The 24,561-nt window shown below is 42.4% G+C and overlaps 1 protein-coding gene across 2 annotated transcripts in view; it reads right to left on the bottom strand.

The window, feature by feature from the left end:
* Positions 1-2,738: 2,738 nt before the first annotated feature.
* nxph1 (neurexophilin 1) overlaps positions 2,739-24,561 on the bottom strand; it is a 48,304-nt gene continuing 26,481 nt past the window's right edge. For both annotated transcript variants that reach the window (XM_061760984.1, XM_061760986.1), the window contains exon 2: positions 2,739-4,863. In XM_061760984.1, coding sequence (XP_061616968.1) covers positions 4,108-4,863 — 756 coding nt within the window. In that variant the 3' untranslated portion in view covers positions 2,739-4,107. The remainder of the gene's footprint in view (positions 4,864-24,561) is intronic.

Here is a 24,561-nt window from a genome sequence, read left to right as displayed (position 1 = left end):
TAGTCTTCTTTACCACCGTAGCGTTATCCCTGCAGGCCGAGGAATGACTCTTTGAATTATGAGTACCATTGAATGTGTTTTTTTTTTCTTTACCCTGACAAGGACGGTATCACACAACCATAGCGGTACATACAGTGTGCTTTTTTGCTCAGTGCAGTCACTGTGTGAGATATGGCCAATCTGATGATTTCAAAGTTTCTGAATTTGACTTTGAACAAATTGAACACTCCCAAAACTTCAAAACTTGTCGTCGTACAAAGAATATTTGTCAGCTGGTCTAAGCTCATAAATGCACACCCATGAACCGAATGTAGTCATAGGTCACAAAATGCTAAAATACTAGCTGCTTAAGTGGAGATGCACAAAGGCTTTTAATGCTTTAAAACAAATACAAAATAATGAATGCCTTCGTTGATGCACAATCTGAGTGAGAGAATACAAAACCGCTGAATATATAAAAAAAGGAAACCATTAGTTATACGTTATGAAGTGAACTGTCTTATTTGATCTTTTGTATTCAAAATCGCTCTTTAACCAAGCAAGAATATAGTGTATCCAAATAATGGATTGTTTGAATTTTCAGGAGGATACTCAAGTACAAAAATATTCGTTAGTTGCAGCCCTACATTCAACTCCCCCGTTAAATTGTCACATTTGTATTGGTTCATAAAATCCTTGCTTCGGGTCCCTGTGTGATTAAGCTGCGAGAAATTGCTCCCCAAAATTAGGAAGCTGCTCCTCAAAGAAAAACAAATATTTTGAGACTTGTGTGTGTGTGTGTGTGTGTATTGCTGAAGTACTTCAGTGAATCATTAGCCACTAAAAGTACAAGTCCTGTCTTGGTGCTTGCCAATCAGAAGAGGAGTAGGGCGAGTTGTCATTCCATTAATACAATGGGCACTTTTTTTCCGGACTCGCTAAATTTTCATCGTTGTGGTAGCGCCCGGCAGCGGGTCCATCGATGCAAACGACTGGCACATTTTATTATCTTAGCTAGCCTTAACTATTTATTATATTCGCTAGCCTGCGAGCTAACTGTCTAGTGAGCTAAGGAGCTAAAGAGAGAGAGAGAGAGAGAGAGAGCGAGAGACAGAAAATGACGAGACGGAGAACGAACAATAAATGATTGACAACGGAAGAGTCCTTTTTGTTTTTTTACGTTCCCACTGGGGTCTCTTATTGAAATTGCATATGTATGTGAAAAGCCATTATGAAACAAAACTCGGGTTTTGAACAAATATAACCTCTAAAACGGTTTAGTTAAGATTTGTTCAATTCAAATATGCAAAATTGAGATTTCACTGTTGTGTCAAGATTCGGCATCTCGAAGAGAAAAGGAGTAATTCAAACTTTTTGGGAAAATTGTGCACTTTTTTGTTGAAAATGTATAACTTTCTCTTTTTTTTTCACGTGCTTTTATTGTGAAATGCAGCCCTACTTTTATTCAGTAAATGAGAGAACATTACACAGCTGTGCTCATATGTTTGATTAGCAGGACAGAATTGGTAAGATATGTACAATTCTTTATTATATTCTAATATCATTATAACAGTGGCATGAAAATAAAAAATAAAAAAAAACAATACTATTGCTTTTCGTGAATGTTTTTGGGGAAAATATATTGTTCTTAAAAATTGCAGGCCCAATACTTTATAGTGAGAGAGTGCAAGAGTAACAAAGAGTATAAAAGAGTAACAACTGCAATCAAAATCTGCAATATAGCAGAACAGACAAGAACCGAAGGAATTTATATATATATATGAAATACTATACAATACCAATGTGTGTACAAATAAAACCCCGCATAGACTTCAATAAGCATCACCAGCCTCAAGGATTTGTCATGTGATGTGTTGTATTTAGTCATGCACCGACATGTTCAGGGCATCCCTGCAGACTTGTTAAACATTTATGGCAAACTTTTGGAGGCAGCCCTTTCATGAGGACAGCCATAAAAGCACCCGGTGGACCACAAATGAACACACAAACCTGGCATTCACTTTAATTACTGATAAATTGTGAGCCAGCTCAAGGCAGCGGATTTCCCGGCCCCAGTGGCTCTAATCTGTTTTAAACCGAGTGCTGGATCCAAACTGCTGAGTCGGAGTATTCAGTAGCAGGTGCCGCTGCGAAGTCCCTGAACAGACGCTATGAGTCTGTCATGCCCATCTCCACATCTCTCCGCGATTGAAAAACAAGTTTGCTTCTATGTTCAACTTTCTCGGATGCTCGGTTATTCGGAAATCTGTTCGATGACGCGCGCTGTGAGATCGGAAGAAGTGCCAAGAAGTAATTATTCTGACTGTGGTGGTTTCTGTGTTGGCAGAAATACCCGTGACGCGGGCTCTTTGCATGCGCTGCCTCTGTCCCACTTCAGGGTCTGCATCCTCCGTAGGACCTAGCCTACGGTGTAGACAGTGGAAAGACCTTTCGAGGACGTTTGCGAATGTGTTGACAATGATCAATCCATTTATAGTCTTGACAGTACGCGTGCATTTCTGCAACAGAGGCTCTCCACGGTTTGCTTTTTCAGTCGCGGGTACATCTGCAATGCTTGATTCAGCTGGCAGGGCTCTTAGGACTTTGTAAAAACTGGACTGGAACTTGAAAATAGTGGATTGTGTTTTTATAGCTCTCTTAGGTAGTGTAACTACTTAAAACAGTAAATGAATAAACTTGATGCATGATTGGTGGACAATAGTGAACAACGCGACTCAGACAAAACATCAGTCCGACAATAAAATTGACTAGATTTTTATTCATATGTAGATCTCCATCCTCTCCCGCCAATAAAGACAATTATAATGAATACTTGTATTGTACAGGGTGTCCACAAAAACACTCCCTGATTTCAAACATCTGTAACTTTATCGTTATATCTTTTACAGTTAGTTGCTACAGTGGTATGATTCATCACACTCAATGTGCCCGAGTGATCACGCTTCAATTTTCAGCTTGCAGGAAGTTGGGGTACTTAAATGTTGCTCGAAATGTACGCCCAAAGAAAACTCTTCTTCTTCTTCTTCTTCTTATATAATGTATTGAAATGACTTCACATAACTGTGTAATGTGGCAGTGTTTCTGTGGACACCCTGGATTTAGCTGACACAGGCTCTGTACAGGATTGCTGTTTCCAGTAAAATCACATCTAAGGGCAGCAACATCATTTTCTTAGAAGAACCAAGAACAAGCATCAATCGGGTGAACTAGTAGACTAAGCAAGAAAGGAGTAACACGAACAGCTCATGGGGCGCATATACAGAAGCATCTGGAGAATAAACTATTTACAATACAAACAATTCATACAAATTAGGCAATAAGATATAGAATTCAATACATTGTATAATATATGTATATGAGGCGATAATGAGTGAGTCCTATCTCCCCAAAACTACCCACTGATTAGGTTCCAGTCAGGTAATCAGGTAAGTAGTCAGCTAAGAATCTGTTTGGACGAGTAGTAGCATTCTGAAGACAGCTGAGGAGCGCTTGTGTTCCAGAGTCAATTTTCAATGCGTTAATCAGTGAAACTCAGCTGGGGGAGCCTTTGCACAGACCACCTCACATACTAAAAACAAAACTCTCGTTAGCATCTTCAACTGCGTTGCGAGGACAAATAATAATTGCGAGGTTTTTAAACATTTTTGTACGTGGTCTTTAAACCTGCTTTAGTTAAATAATAGCGCTATGGTAAGTTCATAAAGTTGTCAGTACAAACAGAAATAAAAGCAAAACTCCCTAATCGGTCACCACACTAAAAACATATTGTATATTGGACTTCAGTGGATTGTGCGCATGTAACTACTTTTCTGGCTTGTTGGTGTTCCATCAATCAATCAAAACTTCCTATCTACTGTACATATTCCAGTGGCAATAAAACAGGCGTTCCTGGGGGGAGGGGGTATATCGTCGGCTCAGTATTGGTACACCTTCGTATTTCACAAGTTTTAACATGAACGATGAAGTTCAATCCCGGCTAAAAAATGAAACTTTGCAATATGAACTCAATAGGTTGACGCTGGTTTGATACACATTCCTCTGTGGTGGGTCGAAGCCTTGGTCTGTGTCTCACTCCTCAGCAATATTGCATTTGTTTGGATGAAAATATCAGCCAGATGGGAAATAGGGAGTGTCACTATGGTAGTTGTAGTCCGGACACACTTTCTGCACCAGTTTGTAGTCGGTGCTATAAAAGGAAATGAAGATGCAGATCACTTTAAAAGGTTTCGAGCAGAGCCAGGAGACGTGACTCTGGGTTTGCTCCTGGTAGCATGTCTTGGATGGGTCAAAGTTGCAGAGCGTGTTCTTGGCACCCTTCTCCACCTTCTCGTACTCGATGCGGCAATTAAAGGACTTGGAGTCCTTGGCATCAATGACGGACTGTTGTGCCGCTACGTCGAACTCCACTATCTTCGTTGGAGGGACCAGACTGACAGATACGTTGCCCTGTCCTGTAGAGTTGTGGCGGAAGTAGACGCTGAACGTGCCATTGCCGTGATCCACAATCTTACCAGTGATCAGCAGGTTGAGCTTGACTGTCTTTATATTAGAGTGGAAGTCCCCCCAGCCGAACATCTTTTTAAACTTCCCAGTCTTGACCATGGGCCGCCGTTTAGCCCGGGGCCGTGAGTCCTGCAGGTCCGTGGAGTTCCTCAACCATTCCCACAGATCCTGTTCTGAATAGGGTTCTGGGGTATCATAACGAAGGTCCAGTGCCGTGTTGTTCTCTTTGCCATGCAGAGTCTGTAACAACAGCCTACTTATGGACATGTCCTTACTGCTTTCTGTCCATATATGCTTGAGAGTAGATTTGGGGCTCCCAGACTTGACAATCTCAGAATTTGAGGAGTGGACACTTGTAATCTGATTCGGAGAAAATGAGAGAAACAAGAAGAATCATTAGTACTGTTGTGAATTTTACACTTTCATACAGTACATATTCACAATACACAGCTCTGTAAAAAGAAAAATCTAAACTAAAAATATCAGGACCTTTTTGGTATTTTGATGACTTTTCATTTTAGCACAAATAAATGCTCCAAATGACAATATTTACATTTTGAATTTGTTATTTTGTGAGTAGTTCAGAGAATATATCAAAAATGTTAATTTCACTTAAACATACAGTAAAATAGGAAAAATTGTTAGCTTTGCAGTGCAGCATATGTATATATATATATATATATATATATATACACACGCACATGCTCACACACACACACACACTTCTTCCACAATGTATAATCATTAACTTAGTTTTTTTGGAACGTGTTGCAGCCATCAAATTCTAAGTTCATGATTCTTTGCTAAAAACAATCAAGTTGGTCAGTTTGAACTTGAAATATCTTAATGTCTTTGTAGTGCATTCAATTAAATTAGGTTGAACAGGATTTGCAAATCCTTGTATTCTGTTTGTATTTATGTATAACACAACGTCCCAACTTGATTGGAATTGGGCTTGTACATGAGCCAGTTCACCCGTTGTTAATGGGGAAAAATTTGCATCAAGACCCTTTTTTTAATAATACCCCCTGCCTTGAATTTGCCCTCAGGGCTAAAGTACATTCATTGATCGATCAATTGAAAGGGATCTCGTGCAAAATCAAAATCGGCGTCTAGCGATGGGGCGCAATTATTTTGATTGGCATCTCCTTTTAAGTCAGTCCATTTTGGATTATTTCCTCGATTTTTTTCACTGCCAGCACTGATAGAAGCTCTGACTTCTAAGCAGGTAAATAGGACCCGATTAAATAAAGAGTGCTCCTTGAATTAGTGATTTATTGACGCAACAATTTTCACATTTTTGTGTCGAATGAGTGGAATTCGATTCATACAGGGCCCCAATGGAGGCATATGAGGCATAGATTGGAGATTTGTGACACTCAGTCCTGACGAGGTTTTTGCAATTTCTGGGTGGCCCTGAGGATCAATGAAGGGAAAATAAGGCTTTGCTACCAATCACATATACCTTCAAACTGACTTGTGTCACAGCTAACACAGGGACATTACAAAACACTTCCCACACTGATACATGGACAGAAAATTGATAGTGAGTTACATATTGGACTCTGGTGTGAAGAATAAGGTGTCCGTTACATCTAATGGATTTCTGCTTCTGACCTTGGAAATAGCGGTAGATAGTGGTAAACATGCAGCTACAACAGACATTGTCATATCTCAGTCAAGTCACCGCGAAGAACAAAACTAATGAGTCAACATTATCGCCTCTCTCAAGGCCTGATTCACAAAATGTTTTCGCGTGCAAACCGGAATGCTCATGCAAATAGCTGATCTACTAATTGGGCACACCAAGAATTACATGTCATTTTGTGCATTTTGGGAGGAGTAAGTGCACATTTTAAATGGAATGATCAAACAAACTGTGTTGGCTGCTTTTGCATCTTTAAATCCCATGTCTGAAAGGCAAGTCCAAACCGTTATTGCTGAGGTCATATGCAATATGAAGGGCGACGGGTAGAATGGATCTTTTGACACTCGTGTAAACATTTTTGAAGTGCCAGAGATAAAAACTATTGCAGCATATCGTCTATTCAACAATGGGATTTGGGAGGTTATGAATGATCTAAGGGATGACGTGGAGCCAGTCACAAGAAGGAGTCATGCCATAACACCTACGACAAAACTCCTTTCAACTCTTCTTCCTTGTGTCAAGATCAGCAATTAGTGGTGGTGTTTTTTGGGAGAACTTTCCTAAGTTTGAATTGCAATGTTACACAGGATGGCCGATATTTTTCTTTTCTGTAACTCAGAAATGTTTGTTTGCCTCTTTCACTAAAACGTCCAAAACAATCACTTCAAACTTCATTTTGCACTTGTAGTACTCTCCTAAATTGTTCCATGGTGAAAATTGCCAGAGCTACCCAAAGTGCAAAACCCTCTTTTCAAGACGGTCGTCGGTCTCTACTACTTTTACACCTGTTGATTTTAGTAAAAGATTACAATCTTTGTCAATGACGCGCATCATGCCCACCAACAGTACATGCAATTCTGCATCTACAGCCCCTCCGACCACCACCGAACATCCAAGTGTCTCGCCCAGAGACACAACATTGACATGCCCTCGAGTGGGGTGTACTCTTACTCTCTGCGCCGCGCCACCCAAAGTAATAGAAGTAGTAGAAGTAATAATAGCTGATTCAGGGTCGCTGTAGCTTTCTTTTCCCTGATAGAAACCATCGATCCATCCATTTTCTGCTTATCCTTACTACGGTCGCGGGCGTGCTGGAGCCAATGCCAGCTAACTTCGAGCTAGCGGCGGGGTACACCCTGAACTGGTCGACAGCCAATCGCAGGGCACATAGAAACAAACAACCATTCGCGCTCACATTCACACCTACGGGCAATTTGGAGTCTCCAATTAACCTACCATGCATGGTTTTGGGGATTTGGGAGGAAAGCCGAGTGCTTAGGGAAAACCCACGCAGGCATTAGGAGAACATGCAAACTCCACACAGGCGGGGCCGGGATTCAAACCCTGGTCCTCAGAACTGTGAGGAAGATGTGAGTTGTGAGTTTTAGCCAATTCGGAAATGTTCAGGTGGACGTTTCCATAGGGACTATTATAATCATAATCAAGCAGGAATTTGGGGCAATTATAAACAAAAAAACGGTGTCAAATGTATGAAAGGAGCAGCAGCAGCAGCAGCAGCGCTGGCCATTTCAACACCGCAAACTTGCAAAAGGAATTTGCAAAGGCATCATGGAAGGAAGCTGATGGGATAACAATTTTGCAGTCAACAAGTGCTCAGAAAAAAGGAAAGGCGTGATAACAAAATTACAACAGCATATTTAAACAAATATTGGATTTTTTTTCATAATGGAATTGACAAAGCTTCACAAATATTTGATATGTGCACATGTGACACAAAGCAGGTTTTGCTTTTTGCCTCCCTCTTTGAATTGTCCCAATATCCAAATCTGTTTTGCAGTTGGTTTATTTACATTAGATATCTTCAAAAATGCACACTGCACACTTTTGTTTGACTTGTGTTCCAGCCTGTTTTAACACACAAATGCCTATTTATTGCAAGTGAATGTCTTACTTTGCTCTTAAAAAAAGAAGAATAAACAAAACAATAGACTTCATCAACTACCACTGGTTAATACAATTTAAGTAAGAGAGAACTAGATAGAGATGGACAACAGACACTCGACTTGTGGACAGGTTTATTGTGCAATACTGTACTCAATATAATGGGCTAGGTTTAATAGACGGGGACATTCTTAATTGGCTACACCTTTGCAAAAAACTGAAAAAAAACCCAGACAAATTAGTGGCTTCATTATCTGTACTCATTGCCTGGTCCAGTGGGTGAGCTCTTTGCTCTGCACACATTTATCTGTGCAGTTCATCGACACAGACGCCATCCAGGAACTTTTGGGACGACAACCAGCTGCTCGGTTCGTTTCTTAATTTGCCAGCTGTAATGCACTCACCTGGGGGAATGGTACATCTGGTAAAAACTGCTGGCACCGTTAAGAGAACAGGCCTCACAGGTACCTTAGTACATGCCAGACAGTCATTTGTTTGCCCATAGCAAACATCCGAGTCTATGCAAATGTGGTGACATTTATACAAGCCTCGGAATGCGATCAATAAATAAATGAAGACACAAACAAACAAAGAAAGAAAGAAATGGTCGAAAAGTCCAAATATAGCATTTTTTGGTTTGTCTTCTTTAGATATTAATTCATTAAATTAGTTCACATTCCCAAAGGAAAATTCAATCAAAGTAAATTTGCTCCTTTGGGTTAGATTTTTTACTGAATAAATACTACAGAGCCTCTGCTGGTCCCAATTTTGCCGAAATTGCTTGAAGACGCAAAAATAAACAACCAATTTCACAGTTTCAGAAAACGGTGTGAAATATGACATTGGTATTGAGTGTCTTTTAGGAAGACTTTCTGTATGATTTTCAAGTGTCTGGTGACATTTTTGCACATTGATCCACCTGAACATTCATGTGAACAGGAGGACCTAATTCGTAGGTTCTGTTCAACTTCATCTAAAGCATGATCTCTGTGCTTACCTCCGGTCCGACCACATCAAACTCCAACCATGTCAAGGTGTTACGTCAAATTGGCATTGACCCAAATTGTCCCGAGAGAGTCAACGCATTCACTAAAATGCCGTGAAGAGGAAAAACCATTAAGATGTAAGTACAAATGAAGCGTGTATTCCAAGCTGTTATGCACACATCAACCGATTAAGAGGTGCGTTCCAAGAGTTTTGTCCCTTATCGGGGCTTCTCTGATGGGACTCAGTCATGTTGACATATGCTCCTCGTGTGCCAATTTTCAGTCGATAAATAGGTCTGATATTATTTATTATATGTTGATGCATTGGAGGTGCTACAGCAAGTCTTATCAATTGTATTAGATCTACTGTAGGTCCTACTGTCTACAGTACTGTCTGTCCCTGTGACTGCCTGAATATTTGTGTGGATAAATGAGCAAAATAGAGAAAGTGCAGTAAGAATACAGAAGCAGGATACCAGTGTCATATTTCACTTCATTTTCTTCCTATGAATGTAAAGCAAGCATGCCCAACACTTGAAATCAATGTTTTATTAATTGTGTCTTCAAGCAATTGAGGTGCACTACTAGGCAAGGCTAGGCTGCAACCAGCAGAACCTCTGTTGATTCAGTCTCAGCTACTTTGTAGTTTGTGTTCGAAAGCACTACCATAAAAAAATGTGTCTGTTAAATCGAGGTTCCACTGTACGTGTCTGTGGCTCTTTGCGGCTCACACAGCCACACGCAAGCACAAGCTGACTGTGGCTGTGTCTAATAACAGTTCACTTTCCCTGGTGCGTCTCTGTTATGTGGACGCACACATGAACCTAAACCAAGTGAGGCGGATGAGCCAAAGCCGTACCGGTTAGCTTGCTGCCTCGTTAGCTCGTGAGCTAGCACACGTAATAGACAGATATCTCTCTGTGAACTGTCTCCATTGTGAGGCCCCAGGCGGGGCGCAGCAGTGGTAAGCTGGACAGGCCCCAATGCCGGTGGACCAGACAGCTGGCAGCTTTCCTAGCCACAGGCAGGCTGGCGCGCGGCAGCGGAGCCGTCAGGTTCGCCGCTACCTCGGTACGCACCGTGCGTGGGGGCACACGGAAGAGACACTGAAGCCCAGACAACACAAAACCCATAACACTTCAAGGAAGATTTCTGGCTGTAGGCATAGCTTGATGCCAACTGCATGACGTAGTGGAAGAAATGGCCAAAGTTATTATCAATAAGGAAGTGGCAATTGCGCAGAATAGCCACTGCATGGAATAAGGACCCTTGGTATTTATATAGTGGGGGAGGAACTACCGATGCCTGAGGACTGCTTGCATCAACTGCTCTTATTTTAGCCCCGCCCCAAAAACCCAGTCGATTGAGGAAGTGAAGAGTTGAATGCAATATCGCAGCAATTTAGAACTTTCAGCACATATCTTCAAACATATTCAATCTATTTTAAAAAACATGAAAATGACTTGACTGGGTCTGTAAAGATTAAATGCAAATGTATTATCTACTGTATGTATTAGATTCCAAGATGGCGCCTAACCATATGGTTGCCTCGGTTACGTGCTCGAGTACTCTCTTATGTTTTTTTTTGTTTTTCATTCGTCTTTGGAGACACGACATGAATCACTTACACAAAAGAAGACAACCCCAGACTTTCTTTCAAAACTTTCACAAATCCGCTGAGTTTTTTCTCTGAGTTATGCACCGCTGGGGGCGGCCACGGTCTATGATGCATGGAGGCGAAGGTGACGCCACAGAGGGAAGCAAGCTGGCGTGCAGGTCAAGGTCTGTAAGACAGGATTCCGAATGCTGCTCCCCAACAATATGGATGAGCTTCATCTTCTCACAAAGTCATAATAATAAATATAATGAATAAATAATAAAGTGCTTCGCGGAGACAAGGCTTCACGGAGACATGGCTTTGTGAACGCTTCCCTGATGGCGGCGTAATGCTTCCGGGCTTCCAACAACACCGGGCATACCGTGTCACTGAGTTATCGGGGAAAACAAAAGACGGTGGGATATGCTCCTATATCAACGAAAAATGGTGTACCGACGTCGCGGAGCTCACACTGCAGCACGGACATGAAGTTGTTGTTTTTGAACTGTAAGTCATTCTACTCGCCATGAGAGTTCGCTTCATTCATACTCGCGGGTGTCTACATTCCTCCTCAAGCTAACACGAATGGCGCACTGCTAATGCTCGCTGAACTAGTAAACGAACTTGAAAAAAAGCATCCAGATTCACCCCTCATTATTCTTGGGGACTTTAACAAAGCTAAACCCTAAATACAAGCAACACATTGACTGTCCTACTAGGGAATCAACATTCTAGACCACTACTATACCACGCTAAATGACGCATACCGTGCTGTCCCCCACACAGCTCTGGGCTCGTCTGATCATTGCTTAATTCACTTAATACCAACATACAGGCAAAAATGGGTGAAAACAGTGAAGAAGAGGCCACTGGACGGACAGCTCCCCAGATGCCCAGGGCCCTGGGACAGTTCTAACCTTCCCGCCCCAATTTGACACCCCTGGTTTTATGGACACTGCTGTAGTAGCTTGGAAACTGGGACATGTTTTGTTGTGATTCTTCATGTTGACATGTTGACTGATTTGGGGCATATGGAGAGAAATAAATTATATTTTCGTTGGTCTGCAGCACTGGTCTTGTCTACTGTTTAGTTAATTAACGTATTGTAAATTTACACTTTCTCTGTGTACTTCACTTAGAATACTCACTAATCACTGAGAAGTAGAATTGCCAAAAGTCTTAAAGGTTAGCAACAGAAAAGGGTGTGCGTGCAAATGGTTCAAACAAAATTAAGTCGTATAAAAGGTGTGTGTTTCATGTGGTAACAAAATATTCTTTTTAGAAATGTGTATATAGTTTTTACAAGCCAGGTGATTTTTACTTCTACTGCTTTACTTTTGCTGGCCACCCCACTCGGCAGTGAGTCACATCGATCCCAACGTAAAGTTATGCGCTTTCGTCAGCAGAAAAGTTTTATCAACCCCACCCATCCCCCACCTACAACGATATGTTTCAGTTCGATCAGAAACCCCCAATCGGCGATTGTTTTCATCATCTGAAAGTTTCAATCAGCACCCCTCCGCCATCAACAGATTGGGTTGGGCAAGCCCAACCACCTTCAACGGCTGGCTTCAGCCACCCCACGAAAACAATTATGGAGGCACCCCTGGAATAAACATGTAAAATGCGCAAATTCATGACCAGAAATGTGGTTCCAGGTGGCATTACTCTACTCAATTGGACACAGAATTTGGATCCTCCAGATTTTTATTTTTATTGATCATCATTTTTTTCCCATAGTCGATCAAATGTTCAATATGTGAGACTCCAAAGGGTTACATCCACAAGGTTGTTTAATTCTCTTTTTTTCAGGACTTTTTGGTTCGTGTGTTTTTTTATTTCTATTTCACCACCAACCATTTTAAGTATCTGTTACTTAAACAACACATATCGACAAAGCAACGTCAAGACTTCAGATTATTGTGCTCCATTCAAGGTTTTTTACCTACAAAATACCAGAAGCTGTCAGAGTTTCTGTGAAATTACCTCCCTGTTCCGTTTCAATTACTTTCCTGTCAGACATATTCAATCGTCCAGTAATTTCACTTCATTTTAGTGTTACTATACAGTTGTTATCTTTGCTTTATAGAGGACGCTCATTTTAACGGACCCCGATTTAACGGATATCCGAAGTAACAATGTTTGAAAGAATAATTTGGTACTATATGTTTGTATTTGGGCCATTAAAAAAAGCACACACAATTAGTCCGTTATATTAAGGTTCTACTGTTACAATGTTAAAATGTCACTTACAGTAAAACATTTAATGTAGCGTTAATTATTCAATTATGACGACAATTTGGTTCTGGAAAGAATTGATCCATTTTGAATGATTTTTTTATGGATAAACTATTGTGAAATTAGCACAACTCGTTGAGCACTCTCCAGTGACGTGCAAAGCTGCCTGGGGCGAATTGATAGAGTTCAGGCTCCCTAAAACAAATCCTGGACGGGGCCGGGGGCCGTGATTGATGCCCACCCAAGCCCATTTGGACACCATCCTCCATTTGGATGCCCGGGGCCACCGCAACATTTTTAGAGATACCTCTTATAGGTATCATTAATCTCATTAACATACAGTATCTCCGGTAAACACACACGGCTGTAAAGTTTGGTAGCTATAACTTTATATTGTGGCATAAATGCGGACATGGAATTCAAGACTCAAGTGAGACTTGAGACTCACATCTCATTGGCGGAGACGTCGACGAGACTGATCAGTCGCAGGGCGGAGACTCCGGAACCCGGGAGACCAAAATATTGCTTGTGCTCTCACCAGGAAAATGTCTGGGAGATGTCTCCAGACAATGTGACAACCAGTGAGTCACTGATATAGGCCTATATGCAATATATATTCTTTAAATAAATAAATCATGTATTTTATGTCCGTTTGTGTGTGTGTGCTGTGTGCATGCTCCACACGCAGCCAGTAGAGCACCGACACTGGGACGGTCCTCTACGAGAATGTCCATAAAATCCAAAATATTGGGGCAATGGTTCTGATACAGTATTTTTAGAGGTTGAAGTGGGCATTGGTAGAGATGTTTATATAAATTCTAGTGACAATTGCTCGTAGTATTGTGACGTTACGCTACGTAGTTTTTTTTTTCTATAGTGAGCATATAGCGGAGTCGCCAAAAGGTCTCCAATGAAATCGAACATGTTGGATTTTACCACGACTCCTTGGTGAACCAGCTCGTCTCCACGAGATTCCAGGAGACTTGAGTCGCCATCAGGCTTCCAGGCCAGTGAGATAGGGTTCTTATCTCACAGGGGGGTGTTTTAAGGTGTTTCCCTTTCTCATTGAGCAAAATTACTTCTTTTGCTGAATATTATCACTGTGGGATAGTGGTTAGCACATCTGCCCCAAAGTCAGGAAGGAGAGCCATATTCAAATCTAGCATTGTATCATCTCTGTTTGGAGTTTGTATGTTCTCCCTGAGCTGTCGTGGGATTTCTGTGTACTCCAGTTTCATCCCATATCGCAACAAGAAAGGCTTCTTAGATGAAGTAAAGACTCTGAATTGACCACACAGTACCTGCATGTGTGAATGGTGTTAATCTCCAGCAGGTGTGGTCTATGATTCACTGGCAACAAGTCCAGGGTGTAACCCGCCTCTCGCCTAATGTTAGTTAAGGTGACACGAGTTACCTGCAACACCAATGAGGACAAGCAATACAAAAAAAAACACGATTGGATGAATGGATGCTGCAGGCAAGGTTATATCAAGACCCATTACCTTCCGCATTCATTGGACAGTAATTGCTTTGTGACAAATGTGCTACGGCCCAGTTCTTTATACTGTATGATGTGATGCAATCAATGCAATATTTGCAATTCATGCGATCTTTTTTTAATGATTTATTTATTCATTCATAACAAGAAAAAATAGTAACAAGAATATTTATAACGAGAAAAAAAATGATTGGAATGAATGGACTGATATTCTCTAACCCATTACAGCTGCATGCTGTAAATGGTTTGGAGCCAGTGTTGCGAATGCTTACTTGTCCCTCACACACACACACACACGCGCGCATGCACCCACACACACACTCACACACAGATCGATAGATAGATAGATAGATAGATAGATAGATAGATAGATAGATAGATAGATAGATAGATAGATTCAGGGCCCACAATTTAAACAATTTCAAGTATTTATTGTTTATTTTTTACATAATTTGGGCTTCCGGCTCATAGAACCCACAAAATAAGGAATTCAAAAATTAGAATACTGTGAAGAAATCAGCCCAAATTTTGCAGGCCAGAATTGTTTTCAAGTAAGTGTCACACACTAATCATCTACTAAACTCAAAGCACCTGCACAGGTTTCCCCAGGCGTCATTCAATTGCTTCAGTTGTCTCAGTTGGGTTCAATATGGGGAAGACTGCTGACTTGACAACTGACCAGAAGACCATCATTGATACCCTCCATAGGATGGGTAAGCCACAAAAGTTCATAGCTAAGGAGGCTGGCTATTCAGTGGTGTCCAAGCATATCAATGGAAAGTCCAGTGGAAGGACAAAATGTGGCAGGAGAAGATGCGCCAGCAAAAGAGATGACCGTGGATTATCAAACAGAGAAGATTCAAGAATATAGCAGAGATCCGGAACGAGTGGAATGAGGCGGGAGTCACAGCTTCAAAAACCATCACATTCAGATGCATCCGGAAGATGGGCTACAACTGGGAAGCGTCTCAACTGGGCCAAGGCGAAGGACTGGACTGTTGGCCAGTGGTCCAAGGTCCTCTTTTCCGATGAAAAAACAGTGTGCCTTTGATTCGGAAATCAAGGTCCAAGGGTTTGGAGGAAGACGGGTGGAGAACAGAACCCAAGCTGCTTGAGGTCCAGTGTGAAATATCCACAGTCAGTCATTATTTGGGGTGCAATGTCCAGTGCAGGTGTTGGTCAACTCTGCTTTCTTAAATCCAAGGTCACCGCAACAGTCTACCAGAATGTTTTTGAGGACTTCATGAGTCCTTCTGCCGAGGATCTTTATGGAGATGCAGATTTCATCTTCCACCAGGACATGGCCCCTGCCCATTCCAGAAGCACCAAAACCTGGTTTGATGGCCATGCCATCACAGTGCTTGACTGGCCAGCCAACTCGCCGGATCTAAACCCCATTGAGATTCTATGGGGTATTATCAAGAGAAAAATGAGGGGCACCAGACCCAAAAACAAAGAAGAACTGAAAGCAAGCCTCAAGGAAATCTGGGCTTCCATAACTCCCAGGCAATCAATGCCACAGGCTGATTGCCTCAATGCCACGGCGCATCGAGGCATCGAAGTATTTTATGGCTGCAATATAACAAAGAGTGACAAATTTAAGGGGGTCTGAATGTGTGTATGTATATATACACTTACACACACACACACACACAGGGGTGCACATTCAAATTTTGGTCTGAGGTTGTTGCCTGATGCTCTTTTTTTCATGACCTTACTCACATACGTCCTATTTGTTACTTATTTTCTGTAAATATGAAGGAACAAAAGCTTTTGTTTGCTTAATGACCTTATAACTGTTTCTTTTCCTTCTTGGTCTTTTTGCATGTACTGTACGTTTTACTGTATTAGGGCCAATCCCAATTCTACCCCTCAACCCTTGCCCTTTGTTTTACCCCTTCCCCTTAGCCCTTCATTTGAAGTACTAAGGGAGAGGGGTAAATGGCCCAAGGAATTGGGACCACACGTCAACACCCTTACCTCCTGCTGGCTGTGTCTTAGGCAGACGTGACAATTGTTTACATTTCCAAGATGCCGTCTTGTCTCAAATGAATGTTACTATTATTATAAACTGTTTTTGTATTCAAATGTGTCTGTTTGTGCAGTTTCTAAAGGTGACTGGTACTTTAAAATAATTTATAATTCATGTTTTCTACCCTGTGACAGGGTGCATACATTTCTGTATTTCATCTTTATCTACTCTAAAAACTCATTTTTATATAAGGAACATATTTTGACAAACCAACTTGAATCAATAAATAACACCAACCGCAACCATCCCAAAACACATAACTAAACATTTGTATACATAATCCGTGTAGAGTAAAAGGCGTCCGGTTTTTTATTACTTGACCTCTTGTGTTTAGTAAACCCAATGTCAGACGAGGCTGTTCATGGGGAACGGCTTCACGCCGATTAAATACTGCATTACATGAGTGATGATGCTCCAGCTTAACTATGTTGTAGAACGCGAACGTCACAGTATACTCAGAAGCGATATTATTAGCCAGGCTACATTAGCTACGTAGCTTCTGAATGTGACGTAGCTGTCTAATAATTATTTCTAATCGTTCATAAAATGCAGTACATTGTAGTGAAGTGCATTTGCTGTAAATTTGTCAGCGTAATCTGACGGTAGACTAACAATACACTAACTCGTCATAACGACACATTTAGCCCACAATTCAAAACATGAATGATATTTACCTTGATAAAAACATGTCTGCCATTAGTTTGAATATCAATACTTATGCTCACTTACATTTATGTACTTCCTTGTCCATTACGCCATCTTGGAAGCGCTTCGACTGTCGACTGTCCCCATACCCCTCGCTTTCAAGTGAGCTCCCCGACCACACTTGGTTTCAAGGGCTATACCCCCCTTCGTCTTAGCACTTCCCCTAGGAAATGGGATTCCCGTTCTCTTAAAACCAAGGACTAAGATGAAGGGGAAGGGCTAAGGGGTAAAACTGGGATTGGCCCTTAAACCAGGTTGCAAGACTAAGAATACAAATGGCTTTCAAGACGGGTTTTATAAATGGACAGTGAGGGGGCTTCTCTAATGTGCAGTGGGAGCTCATTCCACAGTATGGGACCAGCAACGGAAAAGGCCCCATGCCCTCTGAGCTTCAGCCAAGATCTCAGTACCACAAGAAGCATCTGATTAGGTGACCTGAGACATCGGGCAGGGGTGTAGGAATGGACTAGCTCAGCGAAGTAAGGCGGGACATGACCATTTAGAGATTTAAAAACTAATAAAATAATCTTACAATGTATCCCAAACTTCACAGGCAGCCGGTGCAGGGAGGCCATGACCAGAGTTACGTAGGTACTCCAGTTAGAAGGCGAGCAGTAGCCTTTTGAGCCAGCTGGAACTGTTTAAGCGAGGACTGGTTGACTCCAAAATAAAGTGCACAGTAATCCAGCCGAGATGTAATGAAGGCATGGATTACTGTTTGTCAGTGCTCTTGTGCAAGAAAGGGCTTTACCTTTGCCAGATGTCTAATATAAAAAGATGGATTTGACTACTGCATCAATTTGCCGATCCAATTTAAAATCACTGTCCATTTTAAAACCCAGGTTTGAGAGTATTAGCTTCGCATGTTGTATTGTACATATTGAGTTTTTACTGTTAACCACAGGGCGGCACGGTGGCCGACTGGTTAGAGCGTCAGCCTCACAGTTCTGAGGTGCGGGGTTCAATCCCCGTCCCCGCCTGTGTGGAGTTTGCATGTTCTCCCCGTGCCTGCGTGGGTTTTCTCCGGGCACTCCGGTTTCCTCCCACATCCCAAAAACATGCATTAATTGGAGACTCTAAATTGCCCGTAGGCATGACTGTGAGTGTGAATGGTTGTTTGTTTCTATGTGCCCTGCGATTGGCTGGCAACCAGTTCAGGGTGTACCCCGCCTCCTGCCCGATGACAGCTGGGATAGGCTCCAGCATGCCCGCGACCCTAGTGAGGAGAAGCGGCTCAGATAATGGATGGATGGATGGATGTTAACCACAGATTATGTCAGAAAAAGGATGTGACTATATTGAGTATTGGGACAGAACCCTCCATAAAGATACATAAAGGCACTGGAATTAGGTGAGTTTGATGGGGAAGAACTTTTCAGTATTAGCCAGTCTCGTTTTTCTTCAACATCACTCTGTGAACTCAGAAAAGTTCGTCTGGAAAATCATTCCAAAAGACAAACTCCAAAATATTGTACAAAACATTCCAATGCTTTCGAATGCTTTTTGTCATTAAAGTGTAGCCATGGTTTTGTTAATAATGACAGGTCACCACGACACATGGAGGATATCTTACAGGACATCAGCAAGCTCACCAAAATGTATTCTTTGGTATGAAACCAGCTAAAATGTGGGTAACCATTAAATTATGTATAATATACTGATATATACTCCCTTTCCAGGCAATGCGAGTGCACTGTGCAGTTTATACTGTATGTGAATAACAGGCTCTTTTGGATAAGGAGCCATCATACTGTAATTCCAGATTAACTCTCGTACAAACTGTTGAAATGCTGTCCTACACTATACTGACGTGCTCTTATACTGTACACGCTGCTGAAATGCTGTCATACACACTAGTGAAACATGCATGTCAGTATATTACGCAAACAAATTTCTGTATGACGTGTGAAAGGACCAGTACTGTGCATGGGAGTGTTTCAGTAGCGTTTGAGACCATTTCAGTAGTGTGTATAAGATGATTTCACGACTGGATATACAAGGATTTCACTAGTGTGTATAAGAAGCATTTCACAAAACTTAAAGTAAAACACGACTCTTTTAAGGTAGTTCATCTCACTAATGTCTGCCCAACAGCCTGGCCATAGCTTAACCGACGCAGTAGCGTTCCTTCACAGTATACTGGCATCAGCGCCTGAGGCCATCGGAAAGGCAATGTCAAATGCAATAACAACTGGACAGAAGCTAACTGTGTTAACTACAAGTGCGGGCATGGAATCACTATTTTTCTTCAAAGCACACTGCCACCAGGAGCTCCCGTCAGGACGGCGTGTGCACAATTGGATGCTTCAAGTCTTAAGTTCCATGTAAAGTGAAAATACATATCTTCTAAATTTAACACATCACAGAGAAGAGTGTTATTAACAACCCTAAATTACATCATTTGAAAGATTCAAAAACTGTGCGTCTAAAATGAGGCTTCAAAATCATGAAAGAAAATCCATGCTTTCTTCCTTCTCTTGAACGCTGTTGGTGTTGCCATGCTTAACTATAAACTGCCAATCAAATACCACATCTCTTCCCTAAGGCTTTCTTATACTCGAGCGCAACCCACACTCGCTGTTTTGAAAATGTGCTGCAGTTCTACTTCAAGTCGGGGGTGTCGCTACGGCTGGTATCGGCTAAGACACCACAGGGTGGCGTTTCTTCTGGATTTTATGGCCAAATCCGGTAGCCGTTTTTACTTTCCTTCTCCTTTCCCGAAAAAAGGAACCAAGCAACAACAATGGCGCCCGTGGAACAGTGCCTGCTAGAACAAATAGACCTCTATGACCGGATGATGTGTTTAATTATACTGCAAAATCGATCAAGGAGGCGGCGGCGGTGGTATGTGGAACCAAGGGGAAAGCTGAGCTGAGCACATCATCACAGCATGTGACTAAAAGGGACCAACCATGAGAGATGATCGCCGCGGCATTCTGCGCGCGGAGACAATTTGTGGCGTGTGCGCGTCAAGTGATGCATATGGGCCGCGCGGCCCAATGCGTCGGTCACGTGATGCAATGCGGGCGCTGTTGCCCGCACGAGTGCTGGAGTACAAAGAGGCCTTTATGGCTACAGACATGTAGCGAACATACAGCGGCTGAAATCAATATTTAACACGTCATTTTTCTCACTACATATATTTCCAAAGCTGCTATTGACATGAAATTTTCACCAGATGTTGGGAACAGCCCAATTAACCCATACATACAAAGAAATCAGAAAAAAATAACATCAGAAATGAATATGTGTGTAATAATGTGTAAGGACACAGGGAAAAAGGATTGAACACAGGAAGAAAGTGATTTCCAAAAAGGCATGGAATGTCAAGACAACAGCTAAAATCTATCAATAATCAAACAGCAATCCGGCCCCTTGTCAGTGCAAATCAATATCAGCTGCTTCAGTCCTAATTGATGGCCTACAAAAAGGTCTCATTGCCAAGGTGTGAGTCAAGTCACATCTCATGATGGGTAAGAGCGAAGAGCTGTCTCAAGACCATCGCAAAGTAATTGTTGCAAAATATAACGACGGCATTGGTTACAGGCGCATATCTAAGCTTCTGAATATTCTAGTGAGCACGGTTGGGGCAATAATACGTACATGGACAGCCAATCATACCACCATAGATTTGCCTCGATCAGGTGCTCCTCGCAAGATTTCTGACTGAGGAGTGCAAAGAATAATCAGAAGAGTAGTCCAAGAGCGAAGGACCACCTGTGGAGAGCTACAAAAAGACCCAGAATTAGCATTTATTCTTGTCACAAGGAAAACAGTGAGCAATGCACTCCGCCGCCATGGCCTATTTGCACGCTCACTACGCGACACACAAGACCCCATTGCTGAAAAAAAAAAAAAAAAGCATCTCAAAGCTCATTTAAAGTTTGCTGAACAACATTTGAACAAGCCAGTTAAATACTGGGAGAATATAGTCTGGTCTGGTGAGAGCAAAAATCATTCAATGATACTGCTAAACTTCACATTACTGAAGGAAGGATGAATGGTCCAATGTACTGAGACATTCTTGACAAAAATCTGCTGCCATCTACGAGGATGATGAAACATTTCAGCATGATAATGATCCTAAACATACAGCCAAGGAAACTCTCAATTGGTTTCAAAGAAAATAAAGAAAAAAGCTGCTTGAATGGCTCAGCCAATCACGTGACTTTCATCCAATCCAAAATCTATGGAAAGAACTGAAACTAAAGGTCCATAAAAGAAGCGTACGGAACCTTCATGATTTGAAGACTGCTTGTGTGGAGGAATAGGCCAAAAGCACACCAGAGCATTGCATGCAACTACAGGAGGTGTCTTGAACCTGTCATTGCAAACAAAGGCTTTTGTACTAAGTATGAAAACAATACCAGTTGGCCTGTTCAATACTTTTTCCCTGTGTCATTTCACATTGTTACACACAACTTGATTTCTGAGCTAATTTGTTCTACTTTCTTTGTATGTGTGGGTTACTTGGGTTGTTCCCAACATCTGGTGAAATGTTCATGTCAATAGCACCTTTGGAAATATATGTAGTGAGAAAAATGGTGACAAGTATTTATTTCAGCCGCTGTATAACTGCTTAAAGCCGCCGGTGGCTGGAGGTTTATCCCACTGGGTCATCATGTAGACATCGACCTATGACTGCACATGGAGGTGCGTGAAATTGACCATAGCATTGATCACCATCTAGATGTGCTATTGCGCGGTCAGACCTAGCAAGCTAACATCATACGTCCGTAAATTAGCATTAGCAAGATGGCATTAGCAAAATGCCCGGGTGGTCGCCTCGGTTATTCGTTCTCTAGTACTGTCTATGTTTTTGTCCTTTTCGTTCATCTTTGGAGACATTACGGGACTTACACAAAGGAAGACTTGCTTAGGGAGTCTACGCAAGACTTTTTTTCACCAACTTTCACAAATCCACAGTTTTTTCTCTTGAGTTTCATTCCGGCGGAGCGGCTGCGGTCAATGGCACATGGAGGAAGCAAAGACGATGCCACAGAGGCAAGCATGCCGGAGTGCAAATTAAGCTCTGACAGCGTGGGTTCCGAATGCCACTCGTGTTGATTCACCTTGCAAATCTACGCTCTCTAACCATCTTCTTACAAAGACCAGAAAAACCTCAGAGGTTCCGCCGCCCTGTACTTCACGGAGACATGGCTTTGTGAACGCATCCCCAACGGCGCTGTACTGCTACCGGGCTTCCAACTACACGAGCGGACCGCGACATGGAGCTCCCAGGGAAAACAAAAGGTGGCGGAATATTCTCTATAGCAACGAAAAATGGTGTACCAACATCACAGAGCTCAACACACACTGCAGCCTGGACATGGAGTAGCTGTTTTGGAAGTGTAAGTCATTCTAGTCGCCAAGCAAGTTTGCTTCATTCATTCTCGGCGGTGTTTACATCCCCCCCAAGCTACACTGCAAACGCTGGCTGACAAACGAACTTAAAGAAAAACACCCAGATTGACCCCTCATTATTCTTGGGGACTTTAACACAGCAAAACTCACAAACTCCCTAAATACAAGCAGTGTCCCACCAGGGAAAACAACATTCTAGACCACTGCTATATCACGCTGAAGGACTTTTACCCAGTTTGGTGTTGACGACTCTGTCTCTCAACGTCAGTCTGGCGTTGTTTAAAATCGCTCAACCAACTACAAGCGACCATCCCCCCAAGCTGAGAACAATAAAAGACTAGCCGATGATTTGGACAACTTCTACTGCAGATTTGAAAAGGAAACTTTCACACCCAACACCCACCCACCCAGCCCCAACACCGTGGACCACCATCACATCTCATTGACAAAAAACAGTCACTGAGCAATAAAGGGTTAATAGTTACATGCTTCTATAGCAACGAAAAATGATGTACTGACGTCACGGAGCTCAGCACACACTGCAACCAGGATTTAGAGTCGCTGTTTTTGAACTGTAAGCCATTCTACTCACCTTGTGAGTTCGCATCTTTCATTCTCGCCGGTGTTTACATTCCGCCTCAAGCTAACATGAATGCCGCATTGCTAACGCTCGCTGAACAAGTCAACGAAAAAAAAACAAAAAAAAAAACACCCAGACTCACCCCTCATTATTCTTGGGGACTTTAAGAAAGCTAAACTCAACCACAAACTCCCTAAATACAAGCAGCACATTGACTGTCCTACCAGGGAAAATAACATTTTAGACCACTGCTCTACTACGCTAAATAACGCATACCATACCATACCTCTCGCAGCTCTGGGCTCGTCTGATCACTGCTTGATTCCCTTAATACCGACATACAGGCAAGACTTAAATGTGCGAAGCCTACGATGAAAACAGTGAAACAGTGGACCAACGACGCAAAGATAGCATTTCAAAGCTGTTTTGACTGCACAGACTGGAGTTTCTTTGAAAATTCAGCCAGCAGCCTGGATGAATATATGGACACTGTCCCATCCTATATTAGTTTCTGTGAAGAGGTGGGTGTACCAACAAAGTCATTTTGCACGTTCAATAACGACAAACCGCGGTTAACTGCCAAATTTAAGCAACTTCGCCAGGAAGTTCGCCAGGCGTCCAAAGAAGACGCATATCGAAGTGGGGATAGGGCCCTGTATAATCGTGGTAGAACCCAGCTGACTTTAAAAGAAATTAGCATTCCAAAGAGAAACAACGCAGTAAAGTTAGAAAAACAGTTTACATTCACAAACCATTTTATAAGATTGCCTTATTCTCAAATGTACATACTAAGTCATGCTCATGCTTTCCATGTAAGCTAGCCAACTACCAAGTATATTGGTAGAAGGATGATGAGGATGGAGCTGCAAGGCAAGAGAGCTAGAGGAAGAGCAAAGAGAAGGTTGATGGATGTCGGAAGGTTAGACATGAAGGCAGTTGTTGTTAGAGAGGCGGATACAGGAGATAGGATGACACACTGTGGCGACCCCTAAGACCTCCAAATCTGAGACCATGGTTCTCAGTCAGAAAAGGGTGGCGTGCCCTATCCTGGTCGGGGATGAGATCCTGCCCAAAGTGGAGGAGTTCAAATATTTTGGGGTCTGCTTCACGAGTGAGGGAAGAATGGAACGGGAGATCGACAGGCGGATCAGTGCAGCATCTGCAGTGATGCGGACTTTGTATCGGTCCGTTGTGGCGAAGAAGGAGCTAAGCCGAAAGGCGAAGCTCTCGATTTACCGGTCGATCTACGTTCCTAACGTCACCTATGGTCACGAGCTGTGGGTCGTGACCGAAAGAACAAGATCCCGGACACAAGTGGCCGAAATGAGTTTCCTCCGTAGGGTGTCCGGGCTCTCCCTTAGAGATAGGGCCTCCCTGATGAGGTGTTCCGGGCACGTCCCACCGGGAGGAGACCCCGGGGACGACCCACTATGTGTCTCGGCTGGAGGATCCCCTCGGAAGAGCTGGAGGAAGTGGCTGGGGAGAGGGAAGTCTGGGCTTCCCTGCTG

Source organism: Phyllopteryx taeniolatus, chromosome 21, assembly GCF_024500385.1.
Source record: "Phyllopteryx taeniolatus isolate TA_2022b chromosome 21, UOR_Ptae_1.2, whole genome shotgun sequence".
NCBI classification, from domain to species: domain Eukaryota; kingdom Metazoa; phylum Chordata; class Actinopteri; order Syngnathiformes; family Syngnathidae; genus Phyllopteryx; species Phyllopteryx taeniolatus.
Note: the sequence above shows the minus strand (reverse complement) of the source record. Positions and strands in the feature narration are given on the sequence as shown.